The 15674-nt window shown below is 38.6% G+C and overlaps 2 protein-coding genes across 3 annotated transcripts in view; one reads left to right on the forward strand and one right to left on the reverse strand.

Moving 5' to 3' along the window:
• The window catches only part of ELK3 (ETS transcription factor ELK3), a 33427-nt gene extending 31373 nt beyond the window's left edge, over positions 1 to 2054 (forward strand). The window contains exon 5 of the mRNA XM_085223450.1: positions 436 to 2054. Coding sequence (XP_085079576.1) covers positions 436 to 534 — 99 coding nt within the window. The 3' untranslated portion in view covers positions 535 to 2054. The remainder of the gene's footprint in view (positions 1 to 435) is intronic.
• A 2929-nt stretch (positions 2055 to 4983) lies between these two features.
• CDK17 (cyclin dependent kinase 17) overlaps positions 4984 to 15674 on the reverse strand; it is a 90348-nt gene continuing 79657 nt past the window's right edge. For both annotated transcript variants that reach the window (XM_085223443.1, XM_085223436.1), the window contains 8 exons: positions 14068 to 14191; positions 12656 to 12776; positions 12108 to 12205; positions 11690 to 11795; positions 10915 to 10957; positions 9628 to 9718; positions 8757 to 8834; positions 4984 to 8540 (listed from right to left, as the gene is read on the reverse strand). In XM_085223443.1, coding sequence (XP_085079569.1) covers positions 8503 to 8540; positions 8757 to 8834; positions 9628 to 9718; positions 10915 to 10957; positions 11690 to 11795; positions 12108 to 12205; positions 12656 to 12776; positions 14068 to 14191 — 699 coding nt within the window. In that variant the 3' untranslated portion in view covers positions 4984 to 8502. The remainder of the gene's footprint in view (positions 8541 to 8756; positions 8835 to 9627; positions 9719 to 10914; positions 10958 to 11689; positions 11796 to 12107; positions 12206 to 12655; positions 12777 to 14067; positions 14192 to 15674) is intronic.

The raw sequence follows: 15674 nt of genomic DNA on the forward strand, positions 1-15674 counted from the left end.
GCTTTTTCGATCCTAAAACTGCACCCTGACTTTCACTTTTGTTAGGATCTTCCCTGCGCGGCTTTAATCAGATGAAAAGCGTGGGTTGTAATTAATGTTCTGTAGGCTGAGAAGGATTTTTGGAAACGGAACGGAGGGCACCCACTTCTCCATGATATTCACTTTTCCAGTGCGATTACAGCTGCCGTGTGTCAGCTTTCATATAAAGTACAGCCAATAATAGGCTTACCCATCCATGTACTTTAGAAGTGATTCAGGTTTCATCCCTTGCTTTGCATTCCTGGTGTCTGACGCAGGCATGTGGTATCCATCCTACTGTACAGAAATCAGCGCTCTCGAAAACATCTGGGGTCGGCTGCTAGCGGGAAAGGCATGTGCTTTGAGGCTGAGCACTGCAAGATAAGAGAGTAATTCTTCCCTTTTGGCCTTTTGCAGTTTCCAACTCTGCTAAATGGTCACATCCCAGTGCCACTCCCCAGTCTGGACGGAGCCTCTTCTCCAGTACTGCTTTCACCGAACGCCCAGAAATCCTGATGGTGCCTCACGTGTTAAGGACGTTTGGTGGATTTAACACTTCATTCCTATGGGCTAGTTTATTCCTGTGTCATGAGAAGGACATCGTGAAACCCTCTATTACTTTGGTTTGCACTTTTCATTACATGGATAGTCTACTTTTATTACGTTAGTGTTTTTAAACAGTGTTTATATATAAAAGTATATATAAATCTGTTTTGCATTAAATGAATTATAATTTTTTTATATCATAGCTCTCAAGTGTTGAACACTTCTGTTGTCGATGAAGTACTTTTCCGTAATGGATTGCAACAATGTATCTAATAAGGATGTGAAGCTTCTTTTTAATACCTTTTTCTGCCTATTACGCATTGTGCTTGTGTAAACTATAACCGGCTGTGCCTTCTTTTGCATAATGTCATGTAAATGATTTATATATTTTCTAGTATTAAGATGAAAAGTTGGAAGACAAAACTAGTATTGAGCAGCCCTATGGTAGGATGTCAGTATTTTCTCCACGGATAGGCCATACGATGCAGCGTATTCATGTAACTTTGTATTAAGTGCTTTCAAGTTGTATAAAAATAGCCTTATAATTTTTCTTTGCTGAAGTGAAAAATGTAATACACGTTACAGTCAGGAGATGTGCTCGGGAGTAACAAAGCCACATTTACACATGAATTCTTCTGTGGAATTGCAGCAGGGAAGAACCAGGCCGTGTGTACTCGTGAGACGTCGCCAGCATCTGAAAGTCCTTCTGTCGGAAAGGAGACGTGGCTCAGAATCTATCTGGCCCATATGTCTTACGAAGCATCAGCGCTACAGCTGGAAAGCCTGCAGGTAGTCTGTGTCCTCCAACAGTGAGGATCACTCCCACCAGTTCCCCGGTGCTTTGTTTCGACGTGCCAAGTGCCTTCTACCACTTCCCTGAAGGATCCTTCTTGCTAAAGGCTCGAGGGTCGCACTTCCCCTTCCCCCGCAGCTGAAGAAGTTAGAGGACTGCAAATGTCTGCTGCTTGTCAAGAGGCATACTATACTGTGCACATCTGGCGTGTTTATGTAGAAACATCTCAATTCCGGATGAAAAAAAGCAGCACTGTGTTACCATATACTTGCAATCTGAACTTAGTAGGTATGTCCTCTGCCTTGAGGTGATGGCTGAGTCATCTAAATGCCAGGTTAGGATGAGGCCAGACTCCCTGGCACCGCAGATACTAATCTTGGCAGGGCTCATGCAAATCATCCCGTTTTCTGAGGCGGCTAAATTGGGTTGAATGCTGTTTTGCTTCTTAGGTCTTTCAGATGAGACCTCCCGAAACCAAACCAAAATGAGAATCACGTTTGCTCCAGGTCGGTAGAGCCTTTGCCTTATTTCCTAGCCAAGCAGCTGGTCGCAAGTCTGTGCGTTTTGAAACCTATGCAGTGAGTTGTCTGCTGATTCTCTGCTTGGATGCATTTCATTGATGATGTGTGTAGCTAATTGTAAAGTGCTTTTGGATCCTTCAAACTGAAAGGTGCTAAATAAACATTTTATTACTGCAGCTCTGATGTTGAAAAGCCATTTTTGGGGCAGAGGAATTCTGGCAAGAGTAAGCAGGAATTTTCCTGGGGCTCCTCAGTTTCACTCAGAATAATTACCTGAATCAAAAACCTCTGCATCTACATGCAACACCAGTGCTGATAACCAGGGCAATTAGATGCAAGATGTAAGGAAAAAGAACAGAACAGCAGCGCTGTCATTTGCTTGATTCAGTGTTTTAAGAGCTCTGAGAGGAACCATCCCAAAACCAGAAGATGCAGCATGTATGTGTGAAGGGTGATTTTATACTAACTAAAACCAGAGTAGATTGGAAGAAAAGGCAGCATATAAGTAATGGGGTTGGCTGGTCTAGCACAGATTACATCACAAGGGTTTGCAGATCAGACATTCCCCTTTCAACAGCAGCTAGGCGGAATATTTTGCAGTAACTGAAAGTTACATGGAGGCAGCTGTTCACACTCCAGAGCCAACTCTCTTTTCTCAATTTCAGAAAAGCAGAAAAGCCCACTTCAGTACTCTCACCTGACATATACCAAGACAGCTAATGGGTGAGCAAAGCATAAAGATGAAGCTCTTCTCACTGCTCAGTTATTCATGAAAATTTAGTCTTTCAATCCATAAAGATACTGAATACCACACTGAGAAAAAGAAACAGATTAAAAATGAGAGGAGAAAGTAGGTAACAGAAGAGATTCTTGAAAGACGAAGCATCCAGGTTCTCATCGCTTTATTTCTTCCAAGGTTTTACTGTTAATGAGACAAAATTATTCTTTCAAAAAAGCCTAACATGAAATGAAACTACACACAGCACCAGCCCTACTCTCAGCCTGCAATTCTGTGGCACTGGGGGATGCATCCAGGTCTTCCAAGGAGTACTGCCAAGGCAGGGAAAACAGTGATGGGTGATAAACTACAGAAAGATTGGAAATGTGTCCGTTACATCAACATACAACAATTTGTTTTGTCTGAATAAAAGTAGTTCCATGGGGCAGATGCTTGCCAACCTGGAAGCAATCAACAAGATGAGTGTTTAAAGGTGAGACAGCCATTAAAACAAGCAATGGGATTTAACAGGCATTGAGTTTCTGCATTGAGAGGCTGCGTGATCCTGTGCCTGTAGGAAGCATCTTCTAAAGCTATCGTGGCCAGCAAATAAATTTAGAAAAGGCACAGTAAGTACAGATGTTTTTGTATGTAAAGGCATCACTGATCCCTTCTCATCTTGAAGTTGTCTACACATCTTTTGTGATATACACAGGTCATTCAGATGTAAGCATACCTCTACAAAGCTACAACTTTTGAAATCCCTGTTCACCTTAGTTTAATTGTAGCTGCTCTTTCCAACTAATACATAAGTGCTCAGCCTACACAGATGGAGCAAAAGCCTATTTCTTGAGGGCAAAGAGATTGACAGCATTAGTGAAGAGGAACATACGTTTATTTAAATGAGAAAAGGAGAATGAACCTGAGGCAACAGCTCTGGAGCAAGCAATGCCACAGCCTGCCCAGCAGGGTATCTGTGAACAGCTTCTTACAGGACAGGTCTCTAGGAGGTATGACTGCAATTTCTTCTCCTGAGAGATTCCCATCACTCTGCAGGAAGTGCATAGGGATAAATGCAACCTTAATTATTCCTAATCTAGCTCCAGGCCAGCTTCCACCTTTTGCAGATTAAAGAAAAGGACATGGAAAAGTGGGAAAAAAAATTAAGCCTTTGAAAAAATGAGCTTGAGGTGTGAAGAGGAGGAGCGAGCAGCGTTGGCACTGCTGTGTGAGGCATGGAGGGAGGTGTTCTGCAAGAGCATGTTGGACAGAGAAGTGTATCCTCCCAGGTTTGCAACCCACAGCATCTCCGTCAGCAAGAAGATCCCACTGCAACAATGAAGGAGAAATAAATTGTTTCGAGGTATGGCCTGAGAGCCAAGCAAGACTTGCATTTCATTAGGAGGACCATAAAAGCAATCTGCTTCGGCAGGACTGCTTCTTAACTGACTTTGGAGGATGCAGCCAGGATGAGAAATGGAGCAGCTATTTACATCAGTAAGTCTGTGCACGTGTGCGTATTCGCATCTTAAGTTGGCTCAGAAATCACAGGACTTGAATGAGTTACGGCATTTCAGAGAGCACGTGAAAATAATGGAAAAATGTATGTATGCACTTTTCCACTGACATCAATCTTCCTGGTTAATGAGGGAAAGGCAGTACGGGCTAGTGAAAAACATGGAAGATTAAAAAAATCTGGAATAGCTGAACTCTAAACCCAGTCCTGCCAACAAAAACTTCCACAGCAGCCTACAACAAGAGATTGGTCGCCGTGACTAAACTGCACAGGCAAGGCCATGTATCTACCTAGTCTATCATACTTTCCAAAATCAAACCTGGGCTAATTAGCTAAACACCTGTACAGTGTTTCCATTCTGTTTTACAGCCTGTGTTTGTTCTCATGTCAAGCTTTTAAATTAGTTGCTGGTGAGATACAAGTGCTGACCCTTGTGGGCCACAGAGCAACAGTAGATCTCTATCAGTCCAGTCTGTGGAAGGGGAGGGAAAAAGTGTAGAAAGAAAGCCCGAAGTTAAATTCATAAAGATCCTGCATTTGTTTCATAAAGATCCAAACATCACAAAAGGGAAAAAAGGGAACTGAAATGCACGAACAAGGTACAAAAAATAATTTAATCTCTGCCTTTCAGTGACCAGACAAAATGAACATATCCGGGACACGCTGTCCAACTAAGGTGTGATTTTTCTCAGTGTTGCCATAGGCTACAGCTCTGCATTTCCATACCCTAATTTGTTTGGACTTCTTTCAAGTCTGACTTGCATTCTGGGTATTTCTTGGCTCTGTAATACTTAGCTTGTGGATATTTACAACATGCCTTTCATATATTTTGTCCTCAATAACTGAATGTATTCTTAACCTTAATTCCATCTTAACACTGCAAAACAGAAACAATGTGCTTTTATTGAATCGAAAAACTCACGCGAACAAGCAAGCAGCCCCAAGAATGCTACCTTGCAGCTTTTCAAATGATTTGCAGATACAAAGTACGCTGATTCTTTAATAATTGTTTATTTTAACTTTTATTGCCCAATTCAGGGATACACTCTGGCTACTTAATGCTGTGGTAAAGCAGCACAAAAATAACACAGCTGTGCTGAGATGCATGTTTCACTAGAGCATTGCCGTGCAGCTGGGTTGTTCCCTTCCATTTCTCACTCTTTCCCAGCCTGTAAATCCCCATCCTCCACCCACCCTTTCTCCCCTTCAGCCCTCACCTGCCATGAGCACACAACCTCCTACCACCTGCTTCTTTCTGGTCTCTAAAGCCACCTTCTTCCTACACACCCCTACACACGCACCTCACCCTTTCTACCTCCAGGTAGAGGGATACAACGGGTATCTTCTACAGATGATTATTTTAGATCAGCGACAACTCGCAGGCCATTTCTCCTTAACTGATCACCCATCTTCAGGCAGAAGACGACGCACCAAATCTTGACAGTCAACTACTTTTACAGAGCATCTGCCTGGTTCTCATCATGGCTGAGGTTCTTCCCAAATGATCAGCACTCCCTGCATTCCCAGCGACAGTGGAACCAAGCCTGTAGTGCCTGATGCAGTCAGACAGGTGACAGAGTGCTGAATTACACCAAAACAATGTCAGAGAAGTGCCCAGTGACTTCAGACTCACTCACTATTGCCCCAAACAGGCATCTGCCACACAATTGTCTCTGCTGATGCAGGAATTATGGACCACAAAAAAAAAAAAAAAAGACTCCAACAAAACTGGCTTGACTGCAGATGCCAAGTTGCATTCCTTAAGGCTACCTCCCAACGAAGCAAACCAATTCACTTGTAGGTCCTTTGAAAAATCTCTACATATGCAGAATGCTCTAATTTTATGGAATATCTTTTCACCTGTAACAACAAACCTGACTGCCTACTTAAAATGGACACCTCCTTCTGTTAGCTGCAGCTGATCCCTTTCCAAATTTGTTAATGCACTTCATTTTACCAGTTAAACCTTTAAGTCCTTTACTCATTAGCATCACATTATCGTTGTTCTTTTATGACCTAGAAAATATTATTGTGTTCTAGAAATGCTAAACCCCACATTTATTCACAATGAACATTTACTCTATATCATCACTACTTCTGTAGAAAAAAAAAGCTGTTTTTCAGATACTTCTTCCTTCAACACCATCACATCTACAGCGTATCTCCTACAAAGTTAATCAGTATAAAATCTAGATCAGATCCGTATCAACTATAAAAAATATATTAACAACTATTTCAGGACAAAGGTTTCTCATTGGTGCCAAATCTGCCCCTGACACACACACACAAGATGCTCCCACTGCTATCAGTGAGACCAATCCATGTATCCCAGACACGTATCACCTCCCTAGAGCTAGGCAAGACTTACGAACCCAGGTGACATGCAGGACTTGACTGCTAGTAATTAGACTATGGACCATGATTATGGTACGATCCTGAACGGCCTCAAATGCAGGTGAGTCATGCCACCTTCACTGCCACTTCTTTGTTGCAAGAATTCGTAAGCAGCTCAAGTGAAACCGCTGACTCCCAAAGCACATGGATCTAGCTAAGTTTCCAACAACGCCCCAGGAACTGCAAGTTCACTAGTCTGTATTTTTAACAACACAGGGCCTTTGTTATTATAAATTTCAAAACAAAACCAAAGAATTCCACATAATATTTATACTTTCAAAAGTACAATATTAATACAGGTCGGTCAGTTAGAAATAACAGCAGTTTGTTAGGTCTACAAGATTTAACGTAAAACCGGTTTACAAATGCTGAAAAGCAGTAGTGGTCCAACAGTCACCATTACACGTGAATTCCTCTCTTTCAGAAAATAAAAAAAAAAAATCCCAATTCAAATTTACCAGTATCGATGAAATATTAATAAAACACCCCCAAACATGCCACGATCACTATTCACAAATAAAGTTAAAATGAAATATACAAAAATTCACTTAATACTGTTAAATAACAATAAACTACAAGATTTCCTGAACAGAAATGGTAGGACCCCTGAATGTTTTACAGTGAATGTCAGGAAAAATTAAGTTACCTATGACAATTTTCATGATATACCAGCCAAAGATTTACATGACCATTTCAAAATATACCAATAAAGATTTACAGTCTCTTTAAGATGCACTAAACAAATAGGTTCATAAAGGTGAACACAAATGCTTAAAAATACTGTAACCATCACCAAGGGTGTACTTATGATACTCACTGAGATGCATAAGCATAGTAGTAACATGTTTACTGTCTCTGGTAAACAGATAACACCTAAGATCTGAAAAACTCTCTAAGTTCCCATTTTAAAAGTTTTCTAGCATAGTGAGTTCTTATCAAGTACAAACTTGCATCTTTTGCATCTTTCCAGTTGATTTCAAGTGAATAATGCACAAACGGGAGAGAAACGAGGTGGGAAAACATCACATTATTCCCATATTCTTGTAATTAGTCGTCCCGTTCCTCTGTAATGAAAAGATTCAAAATTTTAAAAGTAAGTCAGGGTCCAACATGTATGAATCTTTTTTTTTTTTTTTTTCTTTTTTTTCTTTTTTTTCTACTATTTGTATTCCTAAGTTAAAAACAAGGTAAAAAAAGTCATTGCTTCTGCAAGTCATTGCTTCTGCCAGGCCCAATATGCACAACAACGTGCAAATACCTTATGCTGGAGTAAGCCTGACAAAATATATCATCCAGTCTCCATGCTCTAATTCATCAATAACTAGTATAGGATTTGAGAGCAAATAACAGTTACTTTTCACTTGTTTGAATCAACTTTCACACCGTGTGCTTTTCAAAAACATAATATGCATTATAATTTTTCAACTATTTCAACACATACTTTCAATGTTAAATAAGGAATTAAGTGCCATGAACTCAGAGCATTAAAGATGGTTCACCTATAGCCAAGCAAAGCTATGCTTACATTCCAGGAAACACTGCAGTTTACGAAATACAAAAAAACCCCGCAGCAGTAGAACATTTTATGAAGAGAAACAGATGCATTCACATATTATAAAGCCACTGCAACTTCTTCAGGCATGGAACTGTTGTGTTAACTATACAGACAGTAGTTATTTAGCAGCAATGATTCCGCAATAAATAATGCACTGTGTTTCTCAGTCCTGCACAAAAATTGCAGCTACAGTTACATCAACAGCTGTAACCTACTGGCTCTAGTGGCAGAGGAGACCTTAAAACCAACTGTACAAAAAATTGTCACACTGTGACAACAAATATAAAAACATAATCTGCAGGTTGGAAATAAAAAGACTCCACTGTGAAGAGGACAGTGTAGACAAACTGCGATTCCAAGTCCACCAGAAGAGAGCACTGCCTTCAGATCCGAGTCCTTGATTGAGAGGATAGGCTTGGGCTTGACTCTGGACCGCCCACTTTAAAAAAGCATGCTCTGCCTTCTGTTCTTCCCATGTCCTACAACAGAACGTGGACCATGGTGAGAAACTTAAACATTCGCACAACAGAGTATTCAATCACTATTCTTCTGGCTTTCTACATCAAGACAACAGCCTTTCCTTCTGCCTTTTGCAACCATTGCAGGATCTTTTTTAATTTTTTTTTCCCTCCTACCTGCATTCATTGAATTAGCAAGCAACTTGCAGCTATGAGAAGATATTTATCTTTCCATACCTGTCTCTGGATAAGTGGAATTTCGAAAGCCAGGGTCTTTCTGCAGCTGAATCTCTTTTAGACTGAATATTGAAACACCTGGAGTGTAAGAAATAAATTAATTTATATTCAAACACAACAATGCTTTAACTGAGCAAATTCTATTTTTAATTTAGCAGCTTCTGTGAAAAAAATCCCTTTTCTATTTGCACATTTAAGTCAATATACACTGGTCATCTGTAAAAGATAAAGAGTTTTCCATTAAGTTCTTGTGAGTTAATTCTGATAGATAGCTAGGGTTCATAGAGCTGCTTGCTCAGTTCCCCACACTTCCACTCTGGGGATGAGGAAAGATTAGAAGCAAGAAAACTTGTGGACTGAGGTTAGAATTGTTTAATAAGGGAAAGAGAAGCTGAAGAAGAGAGAAAGAAAAGAGAACAAAACAAGCTATGCAAAGGCAATCACTTGCCACCTCTCGTGCAGACCTGTGCCTGGCCAGTTCCTATGCAAGAGAAGGTTAACTTCCCTAACAACTCCCCTGCCCTTTCTCCTATTTGTTGCTGAGCGTGACGTTCTATGGCATGGAATATCTCTTTACTTAACTGAGGTAATCTGTCTCACATGTCCCCTCACTTTTTACACACCCTCCTATCCCCAGCCTTGGAGAAACTGAGAAACAGAAAAGGCCTCAATGCTGTGCAAACATCATTTAGCTAGAGATAAAACATTGGTGTGTTATCAGCCATGTTTCTGTGACAAATACATAAAACATAACATCATACAAGCTGCTATCACACAAACTAACTCCACCCCACCAAGATCCAGTACAGTAACACAGTCAGCTTTCACGTACTATCTCAACAATATTCTGCTACTTTATTACTCTTCTTACTTTCAGGCAAAGTGTGTATCCTTGTTCCAAGACTCCTGAAGTATGCATGTTTCATGGCCTCTTCTGCTGAAATTCTCTTCTTTGATTCATACTATTAACATAAAAGGACGTGTGTTGGTTTTCATTAAAGAACTCTTTGCATTAAGTCATTTGACCAAAGGAAGAGTTCAACTTGCTCAAATCTTTCCTACCAACTCACTGGGACATCTTTGTTTTCTCCACTTTTATTTCACACATGAAACACCTAGCATATGCTGTCTAGATTAGAATTATCAACATACATGCATGGTTGACAAAATACTTTAAAAATTAAACTGCTATAAATGGATACAAATTAAAAATATACTTTTTTTTAGAGCTGTAACACTGATTAGATTATATATTAAACGGGAGTGAAATGCTATTGCAAGAGATCACAAAAGTTTTCTACTTCAGATGGACTATGCTACGGTATTTTGCATAAGAAGAAACTCTAGACAACATGGTCTTGTCAGTGCACTGAAACCTTGCGTTTGGCACATTTGGACAAAGATGCAGACATTAAAAAAGGTGCACACAATTAAGAACGAAGTTCAAACAGCAACTGCAAGTGCTGTTCAACACAACATGCAAATAGATGAAGTCCTGATATAGAATGGCTGCAAAACAAGGTAACCAAATTCCTAATAGACTAATGCTTTTTAACACAGTGAAGCTACAGGACTTCTCCAACTATTCAAACACTTAAGAGTCAGTCCTCCATCTTGCTTCCCCTCCTTTTGCTTCAGGCTCTTTTTTAATGAAGATTCAAAAATTAAAGCCACATACTACTTTACCTTTTTAATACAGACAGTTTGACAGATCAAAGAGTATCCCTACACCTTAGTATCTGCTTCTCTAGTGGTAAGCTAAGTCTGTCTTTACAGAAACGTAACATCTATATTCAAAAATCCTGTTCAAATATAAGTTCAAAAGTGCTTCAGTTTTTCAGAGAATGGCTAACACAGAATTTTACAGATTTTACGTTTTTACTAACAGTAATCAGAGAAAAAATTGCCTCTGGCAAAAGCAAAAAAAATCCCACCACCAACAAAAACTACAACCAAAATCATCAGCTTTTAAATTCCTGTAAACATACAGCCTAACACTCATTCTTCCCATATCTGTATCCACTCCAGACTCAGCAGCATGCTTCACTTCAACTTACGTCTGACAGTTGCCATGCTTGCAATACATGTTTTTTTAAACATAATATATTAACATTCTAAACTTGCACATATATAAAGTAAAGCCACAAACACATCTTACTTGAAGGAACTTTGCTATCAATTCAATTCCTTCAGTGTCTAGCCTAAAAAGAAAAATATTTAAAAAAAAAATTAGAACAGTTGTTGAACTATATTTACAAAAGCCAATCTGCAAAGTAACTGATTTCATTAAATGATATTAAAACTAAAATTAAATTTGAACACAAGAATGTTTTCATCTGAACAACTTTTTTGCTTGTGAATACATATACACACAAGTAGCAGTATCTCAGAACAAGACTATCTGGAAAACACTGGGAACAGAAAACTCTTGAGCTCTGCATTGTGGTTTAGTAGGTCAACCCAGGTCATTTACTGTAAGGACACAATGTTAGATCTTTTTCTTCTGAGTCATTAAAAATGTGTTAGGCTTTGTTATACAGTTTATTTATAATCTCTGTGGTGTTAACAATACTGATGCAGACCCTGCAAATTCTTCATAACGTTTAGAATGATTTCAAGAGACTGCTCAAAGAAACCTTGCCATTTTAACAATGAGCCTATTATATAACAGAGGAGAATTTGGAAGTGCTGAGTGAATACTCCCACTATGCAGGCATTATTAATGGGATTTTATAGTTCTATAGGTCATTATGGAGCTGTGGTGCCTTGAGTGATATTTGACAAAGTAAGCACAGAGTACCAGGATTATGCTCTGCATTAATATCTGCCCACAGTAATGCAACTGGTGTATCATACTTGGAAATTTGTTCACACATTTACAAATATTCAAAGACACAGGGATGCATACATTCTGTTAGTAAAACACAAAGTACCTTGGTGCATGGTTGATCAGGGGTTGTGGTTTATATTTGGGAAAGTTGTAGTTTCTAAATTCATCACTGGAAGAAATGCCTGGCCATGTTTCTTGACATGGGGTTCCTGTATTTAAAAGAAACAACAAATTAAACTTAGAAAACAAAACACACCAAACTGTAAAAGAAACAACTTCTACATAAATAAACACTTTAATCCTGTAGTTTGAACAGGAAAAGAGACAGCAATGCTGTACAAGCTCATCTATGCACTCAGCTTGATAATTTTCATCAAGCATACAGTCATTCACCTTAAATACAATGGAATGTAAAATACCATTTTTTTTTTTTTTACAGATGTACAGTTCTCACAGAAAGAGCATTTAGAAGAATAAACTTACAGCCCTAACAATATGTATTGTTAGAAATACGTATTTACCCAGAAGCCTGAAAATTAAGTGCAGTTCGTCTTCAACAGTCGAACCTGGGAAGAGAGGCCTTCCTGATGCCATTTCAAAAAATATGCATCCAACACCCCTTTACAGAAACACAGACAAAGATAAATCAGAAAAAAACCAGCAATTTTCGGTTCTTAAAGTCTTCTGTAACTTAGATCTTAAATATAAGCAAATAATTAAAAATGTTGCTATTAAAAATATAGTTTTGAAAGAAGATATACATCAACAAAAGAACTGCCAAAGACCAAATATACCTTCAGATGTCAAGTTAGTCAATTGTATTGTAGCTCACAGTAAATACCATGCATTATGTGTGATTTTTTTTCCTTAGAAATGTCAGCCTGATGCATGTTAACTCGAAGTAATAAAAAGTTACTCAGCATTCAGAATTTCTCTGAAACCTAACTTGATTATAGGCTTCTAAAATTCAAAGAATTAGTATTTGAATGCTACTATATAGAAATGAAGAGTTGGCATCTTTTCAGCTGGAGTGAGAAGAAAACTTGAAACTTGACAAAGTTGCACAAACCACATGTCAATTTGAGTTGAATACTCTGAAGATCCGAGAAGAACATCAGGTGGTCTGTACCATAATGTGACAACTTCATTGGAATAGGTCTTCGTAGGAACAGATTTTGCTCTAGCCAATCCTTGATAAAAAAGAAAATAAGGGGTAATGTGCTGCTTTTATGCAATGCTACTTTGCTTAAATCTTATTCTGCATGGAATTAACAAAGGATTTTTACGAGAGAAATCAACCTTAATATACCCATTAAATACCTTCTGAATTATATTCAATTAAAGAGTCCTAACTTCTGTCATTTGTCTCCCACTATGTGCATTAACATAATGGGAAGTGTTTTTAAGCATAGAAGATAAGTAAGCAGATCAAAACCTGCACTAATTCTATACATTACATCAAAACAACAAAGCATTATGTCAACAAAGCATCATCCCTCATGATCTGTGAAACCCCTTGTGGCACCCAATTCTTTAAGAACTTTCCTGACATAAAAAATAAAAGAAAACTGTGAAGGTCATGCTCTACTGCAAGCACTCACTGGAAATCCCCAAAGAACTTGTTGCACCACTCAAGTGATAGAGCAGCACCTAACAATATCAAATGAAGACAGACCTTTTCTCTTGCTCACTTTGGTTACTCCTATGCTTTGGAGTTACCATGTAGCGTGAGGAAAAAGAACTTGAGCTCCTACTTAAGGATGTGACTAAGTGCCAATTTCAAAGCAGTAAGACTAATTTCAAACCTCAAGCAACAGTCTGATCTATAAGTACATTTTCTAATATCCTGTAAAAGACTTTCACTTTTGGAGAACACAAATTTACTACAGACTTGATGTTCTTATCTTTTCTTTGTAGGTGCAATCGCATACTCTTCTCTCCTTTGCCTCATTCAAACGAATTCCAGCAACCATGATGACTGTTTCAACTTATTCAAAGGAAAGACAGGAACTAAAACTAAAACAGTTTGTGGAATATATCTGTATTCATGACTGAAGTAATAAACAGACTAATTATCATCTTCTAAAGAACACTAAAACTGACAGAGTCTTGGGTAGCAACCATGTGCATCAATGCTGATCTCACAGCTACAGTTGAGAAGCTATTACAAGAAAGACAGTGCAGCTACTTTACATCACAGACAGCAAATCTCTTCCCTACTGATTCTGACTAGGGAACATGCCTTTTTCTGGTTCCTGAGATACGGCAACAAGGTCCTGAATCTCAGCCTTCTAAACTGACAGGGATGCACAAAGAAGATTAATACACTTCCTAGGTTCATATTCCCAGTCTTCACAGTGCAAATGTGCAAATACACATTCCCAGTTTCAAAAGATTTCGAAGTTCTATATAGTTTACATTCAGTGTTTTCCCAATGCTTAATAAAGAAAGTATTTATTACAGAAGAATTCCAGTCCATACCAAAGTCTGCTAGCTTCAGTTCTCCTTTCTCATTAATTAGTAGATTTTGTGGCTTCAGATCTCGATGTAGCACCTTTCTCCTATGACAGTATGCCAAACCACGAAGAATTTGGTATAAAAATAGCTATAAAAGAGAACATTTAAATAAATAAGACCATAAACATTAATCCTCAGATTACATTAACTATAGAACTCTACTTGGGCACTGCAGAGTTAAGTCGTTGTACTGTAAGCAAGACAAAAATACTTCTCAAGAAGTGAATTAACTTCCCATATGAGCACACTCTTGAGTATCAGATTTAAAATCCTTTTATGCTAATGTTCTGCTTTTCCATGATACTTTACAACAAAGATTTTGAGAGATTTGTTCTGCATAATTGAAGAGAACCACAGGGCTATTTATTTTTTTAAGCATTTACCAATGCTGTTTCCCACACTAATGTCTTCAAAGGTAACCGTCTCTGACTATATTCAAGTTACTTTCTGCCACAGGATCCCTTATTAAAATGCAGCTCAGCCCTCTTTCCATCCAACTGTGCGACACTGTGCAAAGAATATTTTGGCAGGCTACTGGAAAAATACAACAGGATTCACAAGCTCATGAAATGTGGAGAAATTAAGATTACTGACACAACCCCACTGCCTCTGGCATTTATATTCATCCCCTCACCTAGATACACACAGGTTTGTTTTGGTCCTTTGCAAAAGCCAGCCAGCCAAGCAACTCCAGTCATACATATTAATGCTGCATATATGTAGACTTAGAGGTACTAAGGGATGAAGAAAGGTTTAGCAATGGTAGCCAAAGCAGTTTATTTTAGCATTACAGTTTCTGCAGATATAAAAAGTCTGAATTCAAACATGAGACTTTTGGGTAGCTTTTGCCAGCATCAATTTTTTATATGACCATTTCCTAACATTTCAGCTTATTTTTGTACCAGGTAACACTAAAAATTCTTTTTTCTCTAAGCTGGACAAATACACACAGCAGGTGTAGTTTACATGCATCTGTTCTCAGCAGATCTGCTTACCTGAGAAAAAATGAAATTTGTAGTGATTTCGTCTCTCTTCCTTTTTTTGAAGAGAAATCAAATAGCTTTGTTCAACCTACTCAAGACTATACTGTTGCAAGGATAGCCACTCCCACGTGGTATTACAGACCTGCTGTAGACATCAATAGCCATTCCTAGCGTGCACTGAGACAGCAAGGGCTGGTCAAGAGGGTAATGCAGATTATTTTACAGAAATTGTGGATCTTCCTGACAGTTGGCATGGATTTTTCTTTAAATTCACAGGACAATACATACAAGCTCATAATTTTGTTTCAAACAGCAGTATCTGCTGAGATCACACACATTTTTTTATTATACATCCTCATTTTGTTGCAACTCGGAAATATAAAATTAGGTGAGAAATGTGACAGAAAGAGTGACAAGGAAGTCTCTTGAATATTAATAATAAACCCAACTGCCACAGTTATCACATCAACTCTTTGAAAGGGTAGATAACAGAAGGACAAGGGGAAATGGTTTTAAGTTGAAGGAAGGAAGATTTAGGTTGGATGTCAGGGGGAAGTTCTTTACAGAGAGAGTGGTGAGGTGCTGGAA

Source organism: Meleagris gallopavo, chromosome 1 (genome assembly GCF_905368555.1).
Source record: "Meleagris gallopavo chromosome 1, MGAL_WU_HG_1.1, whole genome shotgun sequence".
Taxonomy (NCBI): domain Eukaryota; kingdom Metazoa; phylum Chordata; class Aves; order Galliformes; family Phasianidae; genus Meleagris; species Meleagris gallopavo.